This window comes from Gekko japonicus, unplaced genomic scaffold, assembly GCF_001447785.1.
Source record: "Gekko japonicus isolate JY-2015 unplaced genomic scaffold, Gekko_japonicus_V1.1 scaffold21, whole genome shotgun sequence".
In the NCBI taxonomy this organism is placed as follows: domain Eukaryota; kingdom Metazoa; phylum Chordata; class Lepidosauria; order Squamata; family Gekkonidae; genus Gekko; species Gekko japonicus.
In genome coordinates this window covers 1,815,645-1,835,875 of record NW_015173122.1, presented here as the reverse complement: position 1 = coordinate 1,835,875, position 20,231 = coordinate 1,815,645, and the positions used below count along the sequence as shown (strand labels likewise).

The window sequence follows — 20,231 nt, the reverse complement described above, 5'->3', positions numbered from 1 at the left end:
TATAAATCTTCAAATCACACACGTTCGCACTCGACGGGGAGTTTGTTCAGCTGTAGGGTCAGACATGTTCCAACGGCATTTTCCCTCAGCGTGGCTTGATGTCGTCAGCTTTTTTCCTCCAGGACAGCTTCATGTTGCAGCGCAGCACTGCCACCGCCTGGCCGGACGGCCCATTACAGGCTTTCTTGATGTCGAAGAGTTCTTTCTAGGCTTTCGATCTTACGCGCTGGACATTCCGTTCGCCGACTAACACCTCCCCCACTGGGTTTTTTTTAGTGTTCCCACTCTCTCTAAGGAGTGGTACCCATTTTATCTACTCGCCAAAGCTTTCGAACCGCTGGGTGGATGGCGAGCTGGGGACAAGGCTGGTAGCTCACACCAGCACGGGGCTAAAACTGACAGCAGTACTGTTCAGCTCAGATGTTTTAACCAGAGGATAAATCCCTTGTGCCACGGCTCCCCTTATCCCCTTATCTTCTTGGTTTCTGGGAGTGCTTGCGTACCTAATAGAATTCCTGCTAAAAATTTCTCTCTTGGAGTGTTGTAAAGCGGACCATAGAGCCTATAGTGAGGAATGTCCTCCACCTCTGGCAAACCACAAATTCAGAGACATTGCTCTTTTGGCGTATGCGAGTAACGGCCAGCCGAAAGGGCTGTTTTCATAGCTTGGAATCGCAAAGCTGTAAAGGAAAGGTTAAGAGAATTCTCTCACTGGGCTACCTTTGGCAGTTGGCCCCACCCTGTCATCGGGTCCTGCTGGATCAGGCCAGAGGTCCATCTGGTCCAGCATCCTGCCCCACACAGTGGCCAACCAGTTCCTTTGGAGGGCCAACAAGAGGGCACGGAGGCCGAGGCCTTCCCCTGATGTTGCCTCCGGGCCTGGGATTCAGTGGATGAGCGCCTCTGAACGCGGAGGTTCCCCTCAGCCACCGGAGCTAGTAGGCTCCCCCAGGGCTCCACAAATCTACCTGAATCCCCTTTCAGAGCTGTTTATGCCTGTGGCCCTCATGACAACAACTTCTGGCAGTCAGTTCCGCATTTGAATCACTCTCTGCGTAAAGAAGTATTTCCTCTCGTCTGTCTCCCCAGGAGCGGCTCACTCTGTATTTCCTGAAGGGGGGGGGGAGTGCAGTGGGTGATGCCCCTGGACTTTCTGCCTTGTCGCTTTGGCCTTGCAGAAAAGGGGCTGCTTCCTCTGTGGTGGCTTTTCTTCTACTACGGTTCCTCCGCGTGACCTTTCAAAGGCATTTCAAGCACATCCGGAATGCCCCTTCCTCTGATCACATAAGAACATAAGAGACGCCCATGTTGGATCAGGCCAAAGGCCCATCCAGACCAACACTCTGTGTCACACAGTGGCCAGAAATACCAGGTGCCATCAGGAGGTCCAGCAGTGGGGCCAGGACATTACATCACTATAGGAGGTGGCACACAGCCACTTTCCAGGCAGTCTCAAGCAGTGCTCCCTCTAAGCCGAGTGAGTGTGAGCCAGCTCACCATTTTTTTAGCCTCCGGCTCACACGTTTTTGTCTCAGCTCGGGGAGGATGACCCCAGAGCGGACTAATTTATGCAGCGGCCAAGTCGCTCGCTCACAACTTTCATGCCAGTCGCTCACAAAGTAGGATTTTTGCTCACGAGACTCCACGGCTTAGACGGAGTGTTGGTCTCAAGCCCCCCCCCCCTCCACACACACTCTTTGGATCCTGGCCCAACTTGCTCTCGTTCCTCCCCACAGTTTGCAGCTGGAGCACCAGCGAGAGGCTTTGGAGTCCGAGCTGAAGGCTAAGCAAGATTCCCACGCTGCGGAGGTGGCGGAACTGAGTAAGACCCTGAATCTGCACAGGCAGGTGAGCCAGCAGGGCGGCGGCGGAGGGCGCACCGGTGATATGGAAGAATTCGGAGCTGCCAGGAAGGGCTTGGTGGATCCGGGACACCCCCCGCACCACTGTGCGCACTCCACAGCTACCCAGGGTCAGGGCTATTTTTGGGCAGGAACGCACAGGAACGGAGTTCTGGCTGGCTCCCGAGTTGGCCACGCCCAGCAGGAACTCATTAGCATAATAGGCCACACCCAACAGCAGGAACTCATTAGGATTGGTTACATTAGGGGTGTTTGGCCTAACATGCAAAGGAGTTCCTGCTACAAAAAAAGGCCCTGGGTTTGGACAACAAACAAGGTAAGCAGAATAACAAGCAAAAGGTGGGTGTGGCTGGATGACCACACTTCTGGTAACATGGGGGTGCGGCCTAATGTGCTAATGAGCTGTGCTGTCAGGAGTGTGGCCCAATATGCTAATGAGCTCCTGCTGTTGGGTGTGGCCTTTTATGCTAATGAGTTCCTGCTGGGCTTTTTCTACAAAAAGAGCCCTGCCCGGGGTCATTGTCCAGGTTCTGCGAAGAGGGTGGAGATGGCCTCTGACAAGGAGGGAAGGGGAAGGGATTCTTGCTTGCAGCGGGGGGGCATGTTTTGTAAAAGTTCTGGGGCCTTGTAAATTGGGGGGGGGGCTGTGCTGTAGCCAAAAGCTGGCTCCAGTCTTTGCCAGCGTTTGGGGCGACTGCAGCAACGGGCTCGGAGAAAGGCGTGCCTGGGGGAATGGAGTGGATCGTGCCATCAAGCCACACAGCCAGCCTCTGATGATCCTGGAAGGTTTTCAAGGCAAGAGAGGTTCAGAGGTGTTTTGCCGTTGCCTGCCTCTGCGCAGCAACCCCGGGCTTCCTTGCCGGTCTCCCATCCCGAGGACTAACCAGGGCCCAACCCTATTTAGCTTCTGAGATCTGATGAGATCGGGTTCGCCGGGGGCACCCAGGTCAGGACATGGAAGGTTATGGGTGCCCCAATACACCTGGGGTCAGGGTTCCCTCTAAGCTGAGTCAGTGTGAGCTGGCTCACAGGCAATGTTCCCTCTAAGCTGTGGAGTCTCGTGAGCAATTATTCTGCTTTGTGAGCTACCGGCATTAAAGGTGTGAGCGAGCAATTTGGCCGCTGCATAAATTAGTTGGCTCTGGAGCTGTCCTTTCTGAGCAAAGACAAAAATGTCTGAACTGGAGGCTAAAAAACTGAGCTGGCTCACACTAACTCAGCTTAGAGGGAACACTGCTCACAGGTTTTTAGCCTCCAGCTCACACACTTTTGCCTTATCTCAGGAAGGAGGGCTCCAGAGCAAACTAGTGTATGCAGTAGTCAAATCGTCTGCTCACAACTTTAATGCCAGTAGCTCACACAGTAGAATTGGGGTGGGGGGGGGGGGAGGGGGGGGGGTTTGGCTTGCCTGTGAAGGCTCCCTGCTGTGGTTGGGGGGGGCATTTTTGTCATCTGGAACAGCCGTTCTGAACACTTTTTCTCCCCACCTGCGTCAGAACGAGATTGAGCTCCACGAGGCTCTCTGCCAGCAGGATGAGAAGCAGCTGCAGCTGGTGGACCACCATTGGGAACGAGAGGCTTTGGAGTCCAAGCTGAAGGCTGAGCAAGATTCCCACGCTGCGGAGGTGGCGGAACTGAGTAAGACCCTGAATCTGCACAGGCAGAATGAGAAGGAGCTCCACGAGGCTCTCTGCCAGCAGGATGAGAAGCAGGTGCAGCTGGTGGACCGCCGTTGGGAAGTGATGCACCTACGAGAAGAGGTGTCCCAGTTGAAGCAGGCTCTCTGCAAGGCCGAGACGGAGGTGGCCGTGCTGTGGGAAGAGCTGCGAGGTGCCAGAGCCTCCGACGTGGGCTGGGTCCAGGAGAAAATCCAGCTGTCTCAGGAGGTGGGGAGAAGCTGTCTCGCGCGCTGGGACAGGGGTGTGTGTGTGCCTCCTCCCTCTCTTTCTCTCAGGGTCCTCCTCCAGTTTGAGAGCCAGTCTGGTGTAGTAGTTAAGAGCGGCAGACTCTAATCTGGGAGAACCGGATTTGATTCCCCACTCCTCCACATCCAGCTGCTGGCGTGACCTTGGGTCAGTCACAAGTTCTCTCGGAGCTGTTCTCTCAAGAGTAGTTCTCTCAGCCCCACCTACCTCACAGGGTGTCTGTTGTGGGGAGAGGAAGGGAAGGACATTGTAAGCTGCTCTGAGACTCTGGGCGAAGGGCGGGTTATAAATCCAATCTCTTCTTGTTCTCTAATCTGGGAGAAGCGGGTTTGATTCCCCACTCCTCCACAGGCAGCTGCTGGAGTGACCTTGGGTCAGTCACAAGTTCTCTCAGAGCTGTTCTCTCAAGGGCAGTCCTCAAAAGAGCTCTCTCAGCCCCACCTACCTCACAAGGGTGTCTGTTTTGGGGAGCTGAAGGGAAGGAGATTGTAAGCCGCGAAGGGCGGGGTATAAATCCAATCTCTTCTTCTTCCTCAGAAGTCGGCTGCTTCCCTTTTCATTGCTGATAACACCCTGCATTTCCTGCCATTTCACCCAGTCGTACCAGTATTTCTTTTCTGAAATATAATACCTGAGATGCGGCTGGAGGAGAGGCACTCTGGGGCGGAGTTCCACACATATGTACATCGTGTGAAGAAGTTTGACAGTGCTGAGCTAATTGCTCCCTGGGGGCTCCAGAGACTGTGTTGAGCCATGCATGGCCTGTCCCATCCACTGTCAATCAGCCATTTCATCTGTTAAAAAATAACTTGGCATTGCAACAGCAGGAAGCTTGGGATCTGATTAGAACTTCCGGTGGAGGGGGATAACCATCTTCCTCTCTGGACCTTTCTTCTGTAGAGGGGAATGGGAAAGAGACATGGTATGTTTGCCCTGGCGTGGAGGAAGAAGTACACGCCTAGGCCTGGGAAATGCCTCCCCTCTGGCCACTGGTCTCAGAAACTCAGAGCTGCATTTAACATTGGTATCAGCCTCAGGTGATGCTCTGTGGCATCCCATGCGTTCACGTTGAGTTTGGCCCTCCGTTCCAGACACGCACGCTACTAAAATGCCAAATATCCACCCATTCCCTGACCCACTCCCAGTGGTGGACAAGCGCCATCAGGTTGCAGCTGATTTATGGCAACCCCATGGGGCAGGGGTGTCAAACATGTGGCCCGGGGGCCATATCAGGCCCCCGGAGGTCTTCTATCAGGCCCACAGTGGAACTGGCCATCTTCTGCTTCTTCTTCCAGTTCTGCTGCTGCTGCGTCATCGTAGGTTTGCAGCTTACAGATACACACCTGAACAGCATACTCAAGATTGCAACAGCACAGACATTTTGATGCAATAATTCAGAGTGAGAGGTGTCAGTTATCAGACACTGTTAAATAGACAAAATATTGCAAGAGTGCTAAATATTTTAAGCATGTTTTTATTTTACGTTTAAAAAAAGTGTTTGTGTCCTTTATAAAGTTTATCTCTCCGCTACCTGGCATTGCATTTTAGGACACACATGGTCCAGCGTAACAAGGACTCATTTATGTCAGATCCCGGCCCCTCATAACAAATGAGTTCGACACCCCTGCCGTAGGGTGTTCGAGGCAAGAGAAGAACAGGCATGGCTCCCCATTGCCTGCCTCTGTTTAGCCACCCGGGACTGCCTTAGAGGTCTCCCAATCCCATCCAAGTACTAACCAGGGTCGACCCTGCTTAGCTTCCAAGATCTGAAGAGACTGGCCTTAGCCTGGGCCATCCAGGGCCACCTTCCTGCTCTCTACCCTTCCTGGGATCCTACGCACACTTCCCCCCCCCCTTTGTCCCTTGTGCTTGAAATCTAGGGCTTCAGGGGGAAGGTACAGCCTTGCTTTTCTTTCCTCAGGTAGGGAAACTGAGGGATCTCCTCCTGGAGAAGGACAGTGAAAATTCAGAACTTGTAAGTAGCTACCAGCTGATACCTGCAAAGGGGGTGGAGCCCTTACCCGAGGGTCTCTCGGTGGCCTAGTGCAGTTCCAGGCTGATACCTTCCAGGATCCCTGGATGAACCTCTCCTCCTTTGTTCTCAGGTGCCTCTCCTCCAGGAGCAGCTGTACCAGGCCAGGCAGAGGCTGAAGAGATCCAAGCAGGTAGCAGAGATGATGCGGCAGGTGAGCCTGGTGCGCTGCAGGTTGCTCAGCCTGTCCCTCACGGATGCGCCCGTCCCGCGCTGCCCCACGTCGGAGAGGCTCTGATGGTCTTCTCTAATGAAGGGCTTGGATCTGCACGTTCCTTCATGCCACGCAGGGTCGGCTTGGAGAACTCCCTGCCTGCTGGATGTTGTCACGGCTGCTAGCTTAGCTGGCTTTAGAAAGGAGGGTGTACTTGAGAGCCAGTTTCGGGTCGCGGTTAAGTGCACGGAGTCTAACCTGGGAGAACCGGGTTTGATTCCCCACTCCTCCACTTGCACCTGCTTGATGACCTTGGGCAAGCCATAGTTCTGGCACAGCTGTTCTTGAAGAAGAGCCGTTTCTGTCAGCGCTCTCTCAGCCCCACCTACCCCACAGGATCTCTGTTGTGGGGAGGGGAAGGGGAAGGAGTTTGTAAGCCGCTCTGAGACTCTTTTAGGTAGTGAAGGGCGGAGTATAAATCCAATCTCTCCTCTCTCTCAGCTCCACCTACCTCACAGGGTATCTGTTGTGGGGAGGGGAAGGGAAAGGAGTTTGTAAGCCGCTCTGAGACACCTTTGGGTAGTGAAGGGCGGAGTATAAATCCAATCTCTCCTCTCTTTCAGCCCCACCTGCCTCACAGGGTGTCTGTTGTGGGGAGGGGAAGAGAAAGGAGTTTGTAAGCCGCTCTGAGACACCTTTGGGTAGTGAAGGGCAGGGTATAAATCCAATCTCTTCTCCTTCTTCTTGAGAGGTGGTCTGAAAACTTACTAAATAAAGCAGCTGGGCACATCCGTGGAGGAAGAGAGGGTTAGCTAATGATTATTAGCTGCAGTGGGGGGGAACTCAACCCAGGATATGACTACGAACCAAAAAGGGCTAAGCTAAACCATATATATAAAAGTACAAATATTTATTAAGGTGTACACATGTTAAAACTTTCCTGATTAAAAATTACTTTGTCTAAGATCAGACTATAAAAGCTTATCCTCTATACATACATATGATGGGTAAATACTTTACAACTGAAGACCAAACGCGTTTCGGCCCCTAAGGGCCTTCCTCAGTGGTCACTATTATCTATATATTCCAAACACACATTCAAAGACCTGTTACAGAGTTTTCACCTTGATGGAGGGACACACATTCAGGCCTACAAAATCACTGTTACCAGAATAAGTTGTGGAGGTGATATGGCTATACCTATGGCCCATCACTAATACCAGGAGTCCAATTATAAGTATACAAGGAAACAACATCTGGTTAAATTATATGTGTACTAAAACTCTGTAACAGGTCTTTGAATGTGTGTACCATGGACCAGATCCTGGCGGGATCTGGTCCATGGGGTTGCGAAGAGTCGGACTCGACTGTGCGACTGAACAACTTATATATATATATGGTTTAGCTTAGCCGTTTTTGGTTCGTAGTGGAACCTCCATGTTCAGAGATACTGTACCTCTGAATGCCACTTACTAGGAGATAGGATGGGTCTTCCGGGAGTATCTGGCCAGGATACTGGACTCTTGGGACCCGCCTTGGTCGAATCCACCAGGCTCTTCTGATGATCTTGAAAGGCAAGAAGTCCCTCTATGGTGCAGCTTCTTTTGGAATGCTGTGTACAGTTCTGGTTGCCGTATTTCAAAAGGGATATCACAGAGCTGGGAAAAGTACAGAAGAGAGCGACCCAGGTGATTAGGGGGTTGGGGCACCTTCCCTGTGAGGAAAGGCTGAAGAGTCTGGGACTTTTCAATTTAGAAAAGAGATAACTAAGGAGAGACATGATAGAGGTTTGTAGAAGTATGCATGGGGTGGAGAGTGTTGACAAAGAAATTTTCCTTTCTTCCAAAATAGTAGGATTCCAGGGCATCCAAGGAAGCTGATGGGCAAGTAGATTCAGGACGGACAAAAGGAAACATTTCTTTACCCAGAGAGTGATTAAAATGTGGAATTCACAGCCAGAGGATGTAGTGATAGCCGCAGGAATAAGCAGCTTTAAAAAAGGATGATTCATGGAGGATAAGCCTTATCAGTGGCTACTAGCCATGGTGACTGAGGGGAACCTCCACATTCAGAGGCACTAAGCCTCTGAATCCCAGAGCCAGGAGGCAACATCAGGGGAAGGCCTTGGCTTCCATGCATTGTGGTTGGCCCTCCAGAGGAACTGGTCAGCTAATGTGTGAGACAGGATGCTGGACCAGATGGACCAGCAGGGCTCTTCGTGTGTTCACAAGGCATCTGAAGGCCAGTGGTGGGCCATTCCAGAGTGCCTCTTCTCGCCCCCCCCCCCCCACGAGCTGCTGTTATGTGGTGCAATTACCCCCTGTAAGTATACAGCACATTCTTTCATTGCAGCCATGCTCAAGAGAGCACATGTGTAACCCTGAGTGGGCAGAGACCGGCTTCTGGCACTTTGCCCAGTGCAACTCCAGCGTGCTTTGGAGCCAGAGGGGGCCGGCTGTACTTCTAACCCACCCTCTCCTTCCCCCTTTCCAGGCGCTCACCAGGCTTGACGCAGATGTGGCAGACGTTTCTGAGTTGTGCCACCTTTTGGACCTCCTGGAATGAAGCTGTGCCACCTTTTGGACCTCCTGGAATGAAGCTGTCTGTCGGGCTGTTAGGATTGTAAATAAATCTTTTCTTTTGCAAGCAGTGATCGATGTCTTCGTAGTCACTGTGGCGGATCTGGAACACGTAACACGTCAGCAGTGACTTTCCGTGACTGTGCTGCAGACCTCCCAGTGAGATCTCTACCCCCACTTTGGCAAGGCCAGCCGGGCCGTTCTAATGCCTCAGGACAGTCTGTCTGGGCTAGGGCCAATCACTGGCAGAGGGGGGAGTGAGGAAGACCCTACTAGCCAAGCTGGGAAGGTACTGCTACTGAATTTGTCTTCCTCCAGCTGCTGTAACATTTGGATGTGGCCAGAGGCAGCCGCCAAAGAGCTCTGTCCCCTTTTCCTTGCCATCGGGTACCCTAGTAAGAACTGGCCCTGAGCCAGTTTGGTGTAGTGGTTAAAAGTGTGGACTCTAATTCGGGAGAACCAGGTTTGATTCCCCACTCCTCCACATCCAGCTGTTGGCGTGACCTTGGGTCAGTCACAAGTTCTCTCGGAGCTGTTCTCTCAAGAGTAGTTCTCTCAGCCCCCCCTACCTCACAGGGTGTCTGTTGTGGGGAGGGGAAGGGAAAGGAGTTTGTAAGCCGCTCTGAGACTCCTTCGGGTAGTGAAGGGCCATGGGGTATAAATCCAATCTCCTCCTCTTCTTCTCTTAACCACTACACCCCACACTGTGTTTTGCGTTGGGTGCCACTTTGGGTTCCTTGGCAGAAGAAGCAGGCCCTGTTTTATTTAAATTTCCATAATGAGATGAAGCCCTTCCTGGTGGGGGCTGCCAGGTAGGGGCAATTTTGCATTGCCCCCTTGTGCAGTGGGGCCCACCCCGTTCCTGCCTCTTGTTCCAGGCTCAACCATTCCAGCCCTCTGGCCTCCTCCTCCTGCTTCTCCCTGGAGTGCTCCTCCTGCTCCTGCCTTGAGCCTGTTCTCTTCTGGGCCCGCACCTGCCGCATCTTCCCTCCCTCGCAGTGTTCTCCATTATGGCCACGGAGCTCCCAGCGGGCCGAGACCTAATTCCTTCCTCCTCTTCCCATACCCCCACCTGCTCTACATTCCTCCTCCGCCACGGTGTCTTCTTTAGACCTAACCTACCTTTCGTCAGAACCGAGACTGCTCTAGAAGCTCCTGACATGTGGGAGGGAGAGCCTTTGGGAAAGCCTTTCCCACTTGGCTGTGTCAGGACTTTCACAGAGAAGGGTGTTCATTCTCTTTATTCACTCCTTTTTCTAAAATACCGAAATGGCGTTGGGGGGGGGGGGGGGAGAAGGATGCGTTTTCAAATTAAAAAAAACAGATACAGGGAAGTGGCCCCAGTAGGGGCTCTGCCCCACCCAATGTGCCTTCCACAGTCACTTATTCTGCTGCTGCTGCTGCTGTCCCTGCCGGGCTCTTCGTCTGCCACCATGTGACTCCTGGGACCTCACTGAGCATTTCCCCAAATGCCTTCAAGCGTGTTCTTTGCATTCAGAATGAACTGATCTTTTTTTTTTTTTTTAAATCGAAGTGAGTATTCTTAGCTGCATCTATTGCCTCCTGCTGTCCCTTCCCCTGCAGTCCTTTCATAAACTATTTCACTCTGCCCTTGCCTAAGGGGGTTTTTTAGGGGGTGAGAGCCTCTCTTCTGCTTTCATCTTGCAAAGGGGGGGGGGAGATGGGCTGAATGGCAAGGGGGCCGTTAGCTACTGCGCTTGGCCTGCCTCCCCCTCCTCCAAGCCTGCCTAGCTGGACATAAAAACTGGATGCTCTAGCCCAGCCGCGGGGGTGGGGGAGAGCCTGCCTGGCACTGCGAGGCGCCTTCAGTACCACACAAAAGGGGGGAAAGGTTCGGATGGCTGCCAGTTCCTTACCCCCGTCAAAGCCAGCAGGGGCCTTCTCAGCGGTGAATAGAGCCATAGGAGTGATTCCAGAGTTTTAAAGTCTCTCCCTCTCCCTGCCCTCATGTAAGAATGCTAGAAAAGTCCTGCCTTACACCAGTGATTCCGATGCTCTATAGCAGTGGTGGCGAACCTATGGCACCGGTGCCAACTCAGGGCCCCCTCTGTGGGCACGCGTGCCATCGCCCCAGCCAGGCCCAGACCATCATTAAAGTGTCGAATTCTCTGCCAAATAATTTTAAGTAAATGAAAGCATTTGGGATTGCTTTCCTTACTTTGTTTGGGTCATCTTAAGTTAATGTATGAGTTGTTTTTTCTAAAGTAAAACCTACGTATTCAGGTTAAATGGCCGTGTTGGCACTTTGCGATCAATAAGTGGGTTTTGGGTCGCAGTTTGGGCACTCGGTCTCTAAAAGGTTCGCCATCACTGCCCTATAGCTTCATTCCATTATTGCCTCTCCCCCCCCCCCTCCCCAGGCATTCTGCCTCTGTTCAGGGAGAACAGATCTAATTTTTTTTCTTTTAAAAAGCTGTAATCTAGTGCGTCCATCTTCTAGCAATAAGTCCCATGAGGTTTCTGCCTTTGAGTGACACAACCCTGAAGGAGGTCTTTTCAGTGCTAGGTGACATTTCCCCCCCCCCACACACACACACATCTGCATTGGGAGGAGGGATGCTCTGTATTCTTGGTGCTTGGGGGGGGGCAACAGTGGGAGGGCTCCTAGTTTCCTGGCCCCACTGCTGGACCTCCTGATGGCACCTGGTATTTTTGGCCACTTTGTGACACAGAGTGTTGGACTGGATGGGCCATTGGCCTGACCCAACATTGGCTTCTCTTATGTTCTTAAGATGCCACCTCTCCAAAGTGATGTTCTGAGACGGATGGGCAAAGACTCAGTCAAATGGGGCTGGTTTCCAGGAAGGGAGGTTTCAGTTGAGATGTAGAAATTTCCCAAGGGGGGGGGGAGACCCAATGTGACTCAAAGGCAGTCCTGGACTTCAGTTTGCAAGACCTGAGCAATTTGGCGATAGGAGGTTTTGGAGGTCACTAATCCATAGGGTCACCTTCAGCGTTCCCTCTAAGCTGAGTTAGTGTGAGCTAGCTCACAGTTCTTTAGCCTCCAGCTCACAGAGTTTTGTCTTGGCTCTGGAAGGATGGCTCCAGAGCAGACTAATTTATGCAGCAGCCAGATCACACACTCACAACTTTAATGCCAGTAGCTCACGAAGTACGATTTTTGCTCACAAGACTCCACAGCTTAGAGGGAGCATTGGTCACCATAAGTTGGAAGAGACTTAAGACACACACACAAGAAGTAAAGAAGTGAGCAGTAACTCAGGAAAGCTCCTCCCCTGCCACAAATCTTGTTAGTCTTTAAGGAGCTACTGGACTCTTGCTCTTTTCTACTGCTATAGACAGACTAAGATTAGATAAATCTACCACGGGGGGGGCACTCCGCCCTCCAAGCAGAGGCTGGACAGTCATGGGGGAAAGATGCTCTAGCTCTGGATTCGCTGCATCAAGCAGGGGGGTTGGACTAGATGGTCTCCAAACCCGCTTCCCATGTATTGTCGACTACAACTGAGGCCTGGGATTGAAGAAAGCTAGCCCTGGAGCTTCAAAGATCTATCCGCCTGGCATCCCGGTAGCCTGGATGAGCTCTGCTTCGGGGGCTGAGTACTGCCACTTCCTGGGCAAATCGGGAGGGAGGGGGGCAGAAAGTATTTTCCCTGCCACTCGCTCATGAAAAGATCAACAACCTCAGATATGCAGACGATACCACTCTAATGGCAGAAAGTGAAGAGGACCTAAAGAGCCTCTTGCTTAGTGTGAAAGAGGAGAGCGCAAAAATGGGCTTGAAGCTCAACATCAAAAAAACTAAGATCATGGCATCCGGCCCCATCACTCCTTGGCAAATACAAGGGGAAGTTGTGGAAGTAGTGACAGACTTTACATTCACGTTCCTGGGATCCCAGATCACCGCGGACTGTGACAGCAGCCATGAAATTAAAAGACCCCTGCTCCTTGGGAGGAAAGCGATGGCGAACCAAAAGAGCAGCTCCCAAATCTTTACAGCATTTTATTCGGATGAAGTTCACCTAGTAAAATCAAGTAGAAATTTATATGACTTGTTAATGTGTCTTTAACAGTTTGAACTTGTACAGTAATTCTTTCCTGTGTCATTGACTTTACAAATTACTGGGTCCACTTGTGCTGTTCTGCATACCCAGTTGCTGAAGGACAAAACTCAACCGCAGGACTCTTGCTAACCGCAGCATTGATTTTGCTGTTCTTTGTGGGGCGCCTGGCTCTCGCATTTCAGAACGCGGACCAACAGAGCGTGCAGGCTCACAAAGCGCAAGGCGCCGAGCCTCCGGGGGGGGGGGGGGGGGACAAGCCGGCTTGTGCGTACACGGCTGTGGGTGGGGCTTGGGAGGCCCCGCCCCCCGGGCCAGCCTGGCTCCTCCTCGCTTCCCCCCCTCCGAGAGTCACGTAGCTCTGCGGCAGCAGAAGCTCTTTTAGCAGCCGTCGGAGGAGACGCGCAGCCCGGAGAAAAATCAACAGCAGCAGCGACGCCGGCGAGAGACCCGTCAAGGTGGGCTTGCGGGCTTGGCCTTCGCGCGCTCCTCATTTTATCCGAGGGGCCCCTCCTCTAGGAGAGGGGGGGGGGGGCTCTCCTGTTCTTGCTCGCCTGCCTTCGAAGTATCCAGACGGGACCTTCGACGAAAATGGGCTTTGCAGCCGGAGCTCCCTTATTCTGTAAATGGGCGCAAACCGGGGGGGCGGTTGGTGTTGGATTGCGTGCAGATGGGCCCCCGAAATCCTAGTAGCGCGGGGAGGGGCTGTGTCGAGGTGCTTCTAACTCGTCGCAGGTCGCGCCATAAACGAGCCCGTCTGGATTTCCAGACAGACTGCTCCCTTGGGCGGGGAGACTTGGTTGCACGCAGGAATCGAACGGCTTACGCCAGCCTCGAGTTCGATGTTCGCTGCCCGCGTTCAGTTGCCCAGAGCTGAAGGGAGGGAGTCCCATCATCAGGGCCGGCTCACGAACTAGGCGATCGCCTAGAGCGGGACGGCCCTTAGGGGCACTAAACTGCACCTGGCCCCATACTCTGGGAGTTTCTTGATTATTTGTGTTTTTCATTCTTCCTAAAATGCATTTATTTTTGAAAATTGGTGGGCGCACGGGGGGGGGGGGCAGAAGGGATCCTCGCCTAGGGTGCAAAATAAGCTGGAGCCGGCCCTGCCCATCATCCAGGTGCCCGGCGCCTGATGCTGCCCACCATGCCGCCCTATTCTCGGGCATCTTCTGCGTAACCCCTTTAGTGATGTCTGCCCTGCTGGTTTCAGGGTGATTATTCTGCCGGCTTATTCTGGCACCGGCTGTTGGGTGACCTTGGGGGCATCAGACGGGCGGGAGTGGGTAGCTGCGGTTTTGCTCCATTCCCAGATCGGGTACTTAGTGGGTCTTCCCGTTGCTGTGGCTCTGCCATTCTCATGGGGCACACAGACCGTTCACGCTGTGCTAGGCAAGGTCTCTGCAGCTTGGCTCACTGGCACGACTCCTAGGAAGACTACAATATTTTCCTAGTCGGAGCAGGACCTGACCTAGATAGCCCAGGCTAGCCTAGTCTCCGGAGCGAAGTAGGGTTGGCTCTGATTGGTGCTCAGATATGAGACCATCAAGGAAGTCCAGATTTGCTACGCAGAGGCAGGCAATGGCAAACCACCTCTGCCCATCTCTTGCCTTGAAAACCCTCCGGGGTTGCCAGAAGACACCTGCGACTTGAGGGCCAAAATAGCAAAAGGAATGGGGATCGTCCAGTCTGGTTCTGACAGCGGTCATTCCGGTGTTTCTGGGAGCTGACAGGCAGCAGCTCAAGAAAGGAGTTGGCTTTCCCTGCAATGGTTTGTCCCTAGTATCTGGCTACCCTAACCTGGATGGCCCAGGTGAGCCGATCTCATCAGATCTCAGAAGCTAAGCAGGGTTGGCCCTAGTCTGTATTTGGATGGGAGACCACCAAGGAAGTCCAGGGTCTAGAGGCAGGCAATGGCAGACCGTCTCTGAACCCCACAGGGTCGCCCTAAGTCAGCTGTGACCAATGCTCCCTCTAAGCTGTGGAGTTGTGTGAGCAAAAATTCTGCTTTGTGAGCTACTGGCATTAAAGTCCACGGGGAGGGCGGGGTATAAATATGAAAAATAAATAAAGTTGTGAGTGAGCGATTTGGCTACTGCGTGAATTAGTTTGCTCTGGAGCCATCCTTCCTGAGCAAAGACAAAAATGTGTGAGCCGGAGGCTGAAAGACTGTGAGCTAGCTCACACTAACTCAGCTTAGAGGGAACACTGGCTGTGACTCAGTGGCAAAAAAGATAAAAGTATCTGGCTGCCTCTGAATGTGGAGGCTCCGTTTAATCCGGCATGGCTAATATCTGCTCGTAGCTCTTCCCTCTCCACCTTATGTAAGGTCATTGGGGGGAGGCCGTTGAAGACAAATGTCCCTCCCTGCCTGCCTCCGAGGCTCTCTCTAGGTAGTCATTTTGTCTTCTTTCTGTGAGGGAAGCGGCTGCTTTGGTCTGGTTGAGGGCTTGCTGTGGCGGCTTGCTTTACTTTTGGCCAGCCGCCACAGAGCCGGCGCTGAGGGAGGTGGCGTTTGGACTGCGCCATGGGTGCCTTCTCCAAAAAGCGAGGAGGATGAGTTGGGTGGGGCCCAGTGTTCCCTCTAAGCGGAGTTAGGGTGAGCCAGCTCACAGTTTTTTAGCCTCCGGCTCGCACATTTTTGCCTTAGCTCAGGAAGGAGGGCTCCAGAGCAAACTAAGGTATGCAGCAGCTAAATCACCTGCTCACAACTTTAATGCCAGTAGCTCACGAAGTAGGATTTTTGCTCAAAGGACTCCATAGTTTCGAGGGAACATTGGCTGGGGCCCTGAGGACATGGGGTGGGGCCTGGTGCAGCCAGGTGCAATCTGTGCCAGCGGCTGATGTCTGAGGATAGAGCGACGGTGGTCCCTCAGGAGTCACTCTGGAGGAGAGGAGAAGCAGCCCAGTGGTACCGGAGGCTGAGAGGGGATCAAGCCCAGTTTTTTTTTCTTCTTTTCCTTCCTTGGAGAAGGTCCCTGTGTGACACAGAGTGTTGGACTGGATGGGCCATTGGCCTGATCCAACATGGCTTCTCTCATGTTCTTAAGGTCGCCCTTTGCTGATGAGGAAGCCGCTGCTCCTCCATCTCAGGGGACGGAGGCTGTGGGCTGACAGGGCCGCCTCAGACAGCTGAAGTTAATTCCCATAAAGCCCTTGTTGTTTTACCTCATCCAAAGGCTAAATCTGGGCACAGCAGATGGGTTGTGGGGCTCAGGTGAAGCTTTAGGAGGAAGCTGCTGCCACCACTGTCAAATGGCTGGGCCTGAGGCATGTCTCCAGGCCCTAGCGAGGGGGCCTAGTTCAACCACTGGATATGAGGCCTGGTGGAATCCCACTCAGCTCTGTCCAGAGAGAAGAACCATTTACAGCTAGGCTTTGCTGGGAGGAAGGACTTGATTCCTCACGTGGGCTGCTAGCTGACGTCTCCAGCTGGCGGGGGTGTGTGTGTGGCTTGCAAGCTGCCATCTGGCTGGGAGTGCCGTGGGGGCCAGATCTGTGGCAACCATCGTAGTCTAGCTCTAGATTATTATGTAACATGGGCTGGTGGAACAACAGAATGGCAGTTGTGGCTGGGGAGGGGGCTTAGAAGTCCCAGAACATGATCTCAAGGCTGGGGTTTCTGCTCACCGGCACATGAAGATAAGCACTGGCTGTGCCCCTGAGTATATGCAGAGTGCCATTTCGATCGCCCCCATCTTTCCGGATACACAGTGGACTTGGCGCTTCTGTGGGGGAGGATGTTGTCTTCTGGCTGGCTGGAGAGGTCTCAGCACCATTCGTTTAAGAAACTGGTCATGTCCTGTAGAGATGGGGAACTACATGTCAGGGTTGGCGTGTGTGTGTGCGCGCTGCAGCTTTTTGCTAACAGGCTGTCTTTCCTTGCTTCGAGCAGGCCTATCTGGGATTCGGCCTCAGGGCTTGCTTTTGAAAGCAGAAAAGTGCTTCTGAACATGTTCAAAGTCCCTCTCTTTTACCACTTCACCAAAAAAGCCAGTTTGATGTAGGGTTTAAGAGCGGCGGACTTTAAACTGGAGAACCAGCTTCGATTTTCCACTCCTCCACATGAAGTCAGCTAGGTGACCTTGGGCCGGTCACAGTTCTTTCAGAGCGCTCTCAGCCCTTAAAAACAAGTCTAGCTTGCCACTAGCATAACATTAAAAGCTAGAACTTGCAGCTGCCAGACAATCGCAGGAGGCTATTCTACACACAATACCATGTGATAATTACCACTGCACAGATGTGGCCATATGAGAATAAACAGTCTTGGAAATAGGCTGTGGCTCAGTGGTAGAGTATCTGCTTGGCATGCAGAAGGTCCCAGCTTCAATCCCCTGCTATAAGGGGATATATAAAAGCTATAAAGACTAGGCAGAACGTAATATGAAAGACCTGAGATGACGACAGGGGGAGAAGAAGAACAAGAATTGGATTTATACCACACTGGTATTGGATTTATATCACACTGGCTGCCGTCACACACACTAAATAATCCACTTTCAATGCACTTTCCAGATGGGTTTTTACTGTGTGAACTGGCAAAATCCAATTCTAAAGTGCATTGAAAGTGGATTATTTAGTGTGTGTGATGGCAGCCTCAGAGTCTTGTGAGGTAGGTGGAACTGAGAGAACAGCTCTGAGAGAACTGTGACTGACCCAAGGTCACCCAGCTGTCTTCATATGGAGGAGTGGGGAATCGAACCTGGTTCTCCAGATTAGAGTCCACCGCTCTTAACCAATACACCAAACTGGAGAGCCACTGCCAGTCTGGGGCAGACAGTACTGACCTTGATGGACTGACGATTTGATTTAGTGTAGCACAGCTTCATGTGTGATTTCAGAGGAGAGGGAGGTGCCCGCTTTCTGCCTCAGAAAAAGCTGGCGTTGGCTTCGCTACTGAAAACAGGGCTTAGGGACCAGCATGCCCCGGGCTCTGCACAGTCTGTCTCTTTAGAAATGAAGTGTTGACAGGCAGCAGCATTGCAGGTCTCTTCTGGAAGCATCCATGCAGAGCGCACATCACAGCCACAAAGCCTGACCTTTGCCTTGCAATCTGTACTCTCCCAGCCCTGGGGCAGCCTGCCCAGAGGTTATGTGGCAGCATGGAGTTAATGGTGAAAGGGGCTGCAGTGCGCTGTCTGGAGGTGAGCGGAGGAGAGTGCCAAAGAGTTGGAAGTTGTGCTGATGAGATGCAATGAGGAGGAGAGGTGTGCTGCCCGGGTGTGCTTTGGAGGGCACAATTCACAGAGCAGCCTCCTGGAAGACACGCATGCCCGGTGGACTGCTAAGCAGAGTCATCCACAGGTCACTGGTGTGGGGGGGGGGGCATCTCGCTGCCACCACTGGGGATGTGGCCAGCTGCCTTGGATGCCAAGACATGGGGCAGGGTTCTAATGCTTTCCTTGTGTGGTCCAATACCCTTGCAGGGAAAAGCAGCCAAGATGACTCATCAGTATCCGGCCCTCACCCCTGAGCAGAAGAAGGAACTCTCGGATATTGCCCAGCGCATTGTGGCCCCTGGCAAAGGCATCTTAGCCGCTGATGAATCCGTAGGTAGGTCTGGCTTATGGTCAATGCACACGTGACGTTTGGGGATCCGACTGAATCCTGCAGCCTTGGTGATTCACAGCACGGATCCCTGCTTTGCTCTTGCTGCTTGCTTGTGGAAACCAAGGCCGCAGGTCGTTATTTTCATGCCGTTCCCTTTGCACTGAATCTCTTCTGTTAACGATGCACCGCTGCTCGTGTTGCTTCTGCGAGAGTAATGACGCAGAAGAAAACAAATATAATAAATGTGGCTGGCTGTGAGAACACCGGAAAATGGAAACGGCAGATTCATACATACCTATTTGAGATTTAGATAAACGTATCTTGACAAACATCCACACTTCACAACATGGGGACTTCCTTTGTTTGTGAACACGTGTACTCTTCTTGCACACTCCTCGGGGAGCCAAGTGGGGTGGGGCTCTGGTTCACTCCCATGTGTTAACAGCAAAGCAGCATTGGCCACTGTGTAGTGCAGGGATGCCAATGGAAGCACACACTGCAACCAGGACACCACATGGTGCTCAGTCCTCCCTTTAGTTCCAGCAACATCTGGGATATAGCAGCAGCAGTAGTGACTGTAGTGCTTTGGCTTTTCCTGGTGTCTCTCAGGTGTGCCAAGGCAAGGTGCTTGTGAGCCAAGGCAAGGATGAATTTCACATTACTCTTTTTAACCTGTTTTGAAGCCGTTTTTGATCCGTCATGGATTGAACCGGTATAGGGCTGCCATTTCACACATGGCTTTCCCCTTCCAGTAAAGAGCTGGATCTGAAGCGGTTTGCCATTTCAGACTGCACCGCTTTTCCCCCGCTGTTTTTCGCCCACGCAGGTGATCTCCAGCTTTTTTTAAAAAAACGTTCGCTTTATAGCGCTATAGTACTATAACAGAACACTCCAGGCATTCCAATGGCATTTATATACTGCTATTCCGTTATCTCTTCCTTATAATAAAAGAGTAGTGGGTGCCAAAGTTCTAAAATGCACTCCTTTAGTGTTAGGCCGGAAAAACTGCCACTCAGAACACACTGGCTGGGTTGACTGGCTGCTTTGTGCAGTCCCGCCCAGTGTTCCAAGGTCATTTGCATATGGAAGCTGATTGGACGTCACTCCATTTCACACCTCAAACTCACCCCCCCCCGCAAGGCAGTTGGATTTTTCAGTTGCATAATAGGAGAGAGGAGAATGATGTCAGCTGCTCCCTAGGCAGAGGCTGTGGGGGGGGGGGGTTGTAAAACTTAAGACAGACAGGCAGGTTGGCTGATGGTTGCCAGGAAGGGACATAGGGTTGCCAACTCCAGGTTGGAAACTTCCAGGATATTTTAGGGATGAAGCCTGCTGAGGGTGGGGTCTGAGGAGGAGGAGGAAGACGAGGACCTCAGACAGATACAATGCCATACTGCCCACACTCCAGACAAGCTGTTGCCAGTCTCCAGGTGACAGCTGGAGAGCTCTTAAAGCTTTGGTGCTCATTCAAACTGTTGCAATTTATCGACAGAGTAGTGTTTCGGAAAATCTTTAGGAATTGTTTGGTGCATTTACGATGGGGCTCCTGGGGAACTATTGTTGCCAATCTTGGCCCAACAGCCATCAAACCATTCTCTTCAACCCCCTGCTGTGCAGCTGACTTTCCCCTAGGGTTGCCAATCTCCAGGTGGGACCTGGAGATCTCCCACTGCTACAATTGATCTCCAGATGACAGAGATCAGTTCCCCTGGAGAAAATGGATGCTTTGGAGGGTAGACCCTATGACATTATACCTGCTGAGTCCTTCCGCCCCCCCCCCGCCCAATGCTGCCCTCTACAGAATCCACCCCCCAAACCTCCAGGTATTTCCCTCCTTAGAGCTGGCAACCCTACATTCCCCTCAGTGCCTGTTGGGAGTGGGTGGTGGGGGAGGGGAAGGGAGTGGGCGACCGGAGGCTTCTGCCTCCTGTCTCCGGTCCTGGAGTGGGGAAGGGTGGAAACGGACCCGGCAGCCGGAGGCTTGCACCTCCAGTCGCCGGCCCTGGAGTGAGTGGGGTTGAGTGGGGGGAAACGGACCCTGCGGCCGGATGTCGGCCCTGGAGTGGGTGGGGGTGGGAGGGAAAAC

General features: G+C 52.6%; 1 protein-coding gene across 1 annotated transcript in view; it reads left to right on the top strand.

Moving 5' to 3' along the window:
• The first annotated feature begins 12,932 nt into the window (after positions 1–12,932).
• The window catches only part of ALDOC (aldolase, fructose-bisphosphate C), an 18,422-nt gene continuing 11,123 nt past the window's right edge, over positions 12,933–20,231 (top strand). The window contains exons 1-2 of the mRNA XM_015421865.1: positions 12,933–13,053; positions 18,022–18,148. Coding sequence (XP_015277351.1) covers positions 18,037–18,148 — 112 coding nt within the window. The 5' untranslated portion in view covers positions 12,933–13,053; positions 18,022–18,036. The remainder of the gene's footprint in view (positions 13,054–18,021; positions 18,149–20,231) is intronic.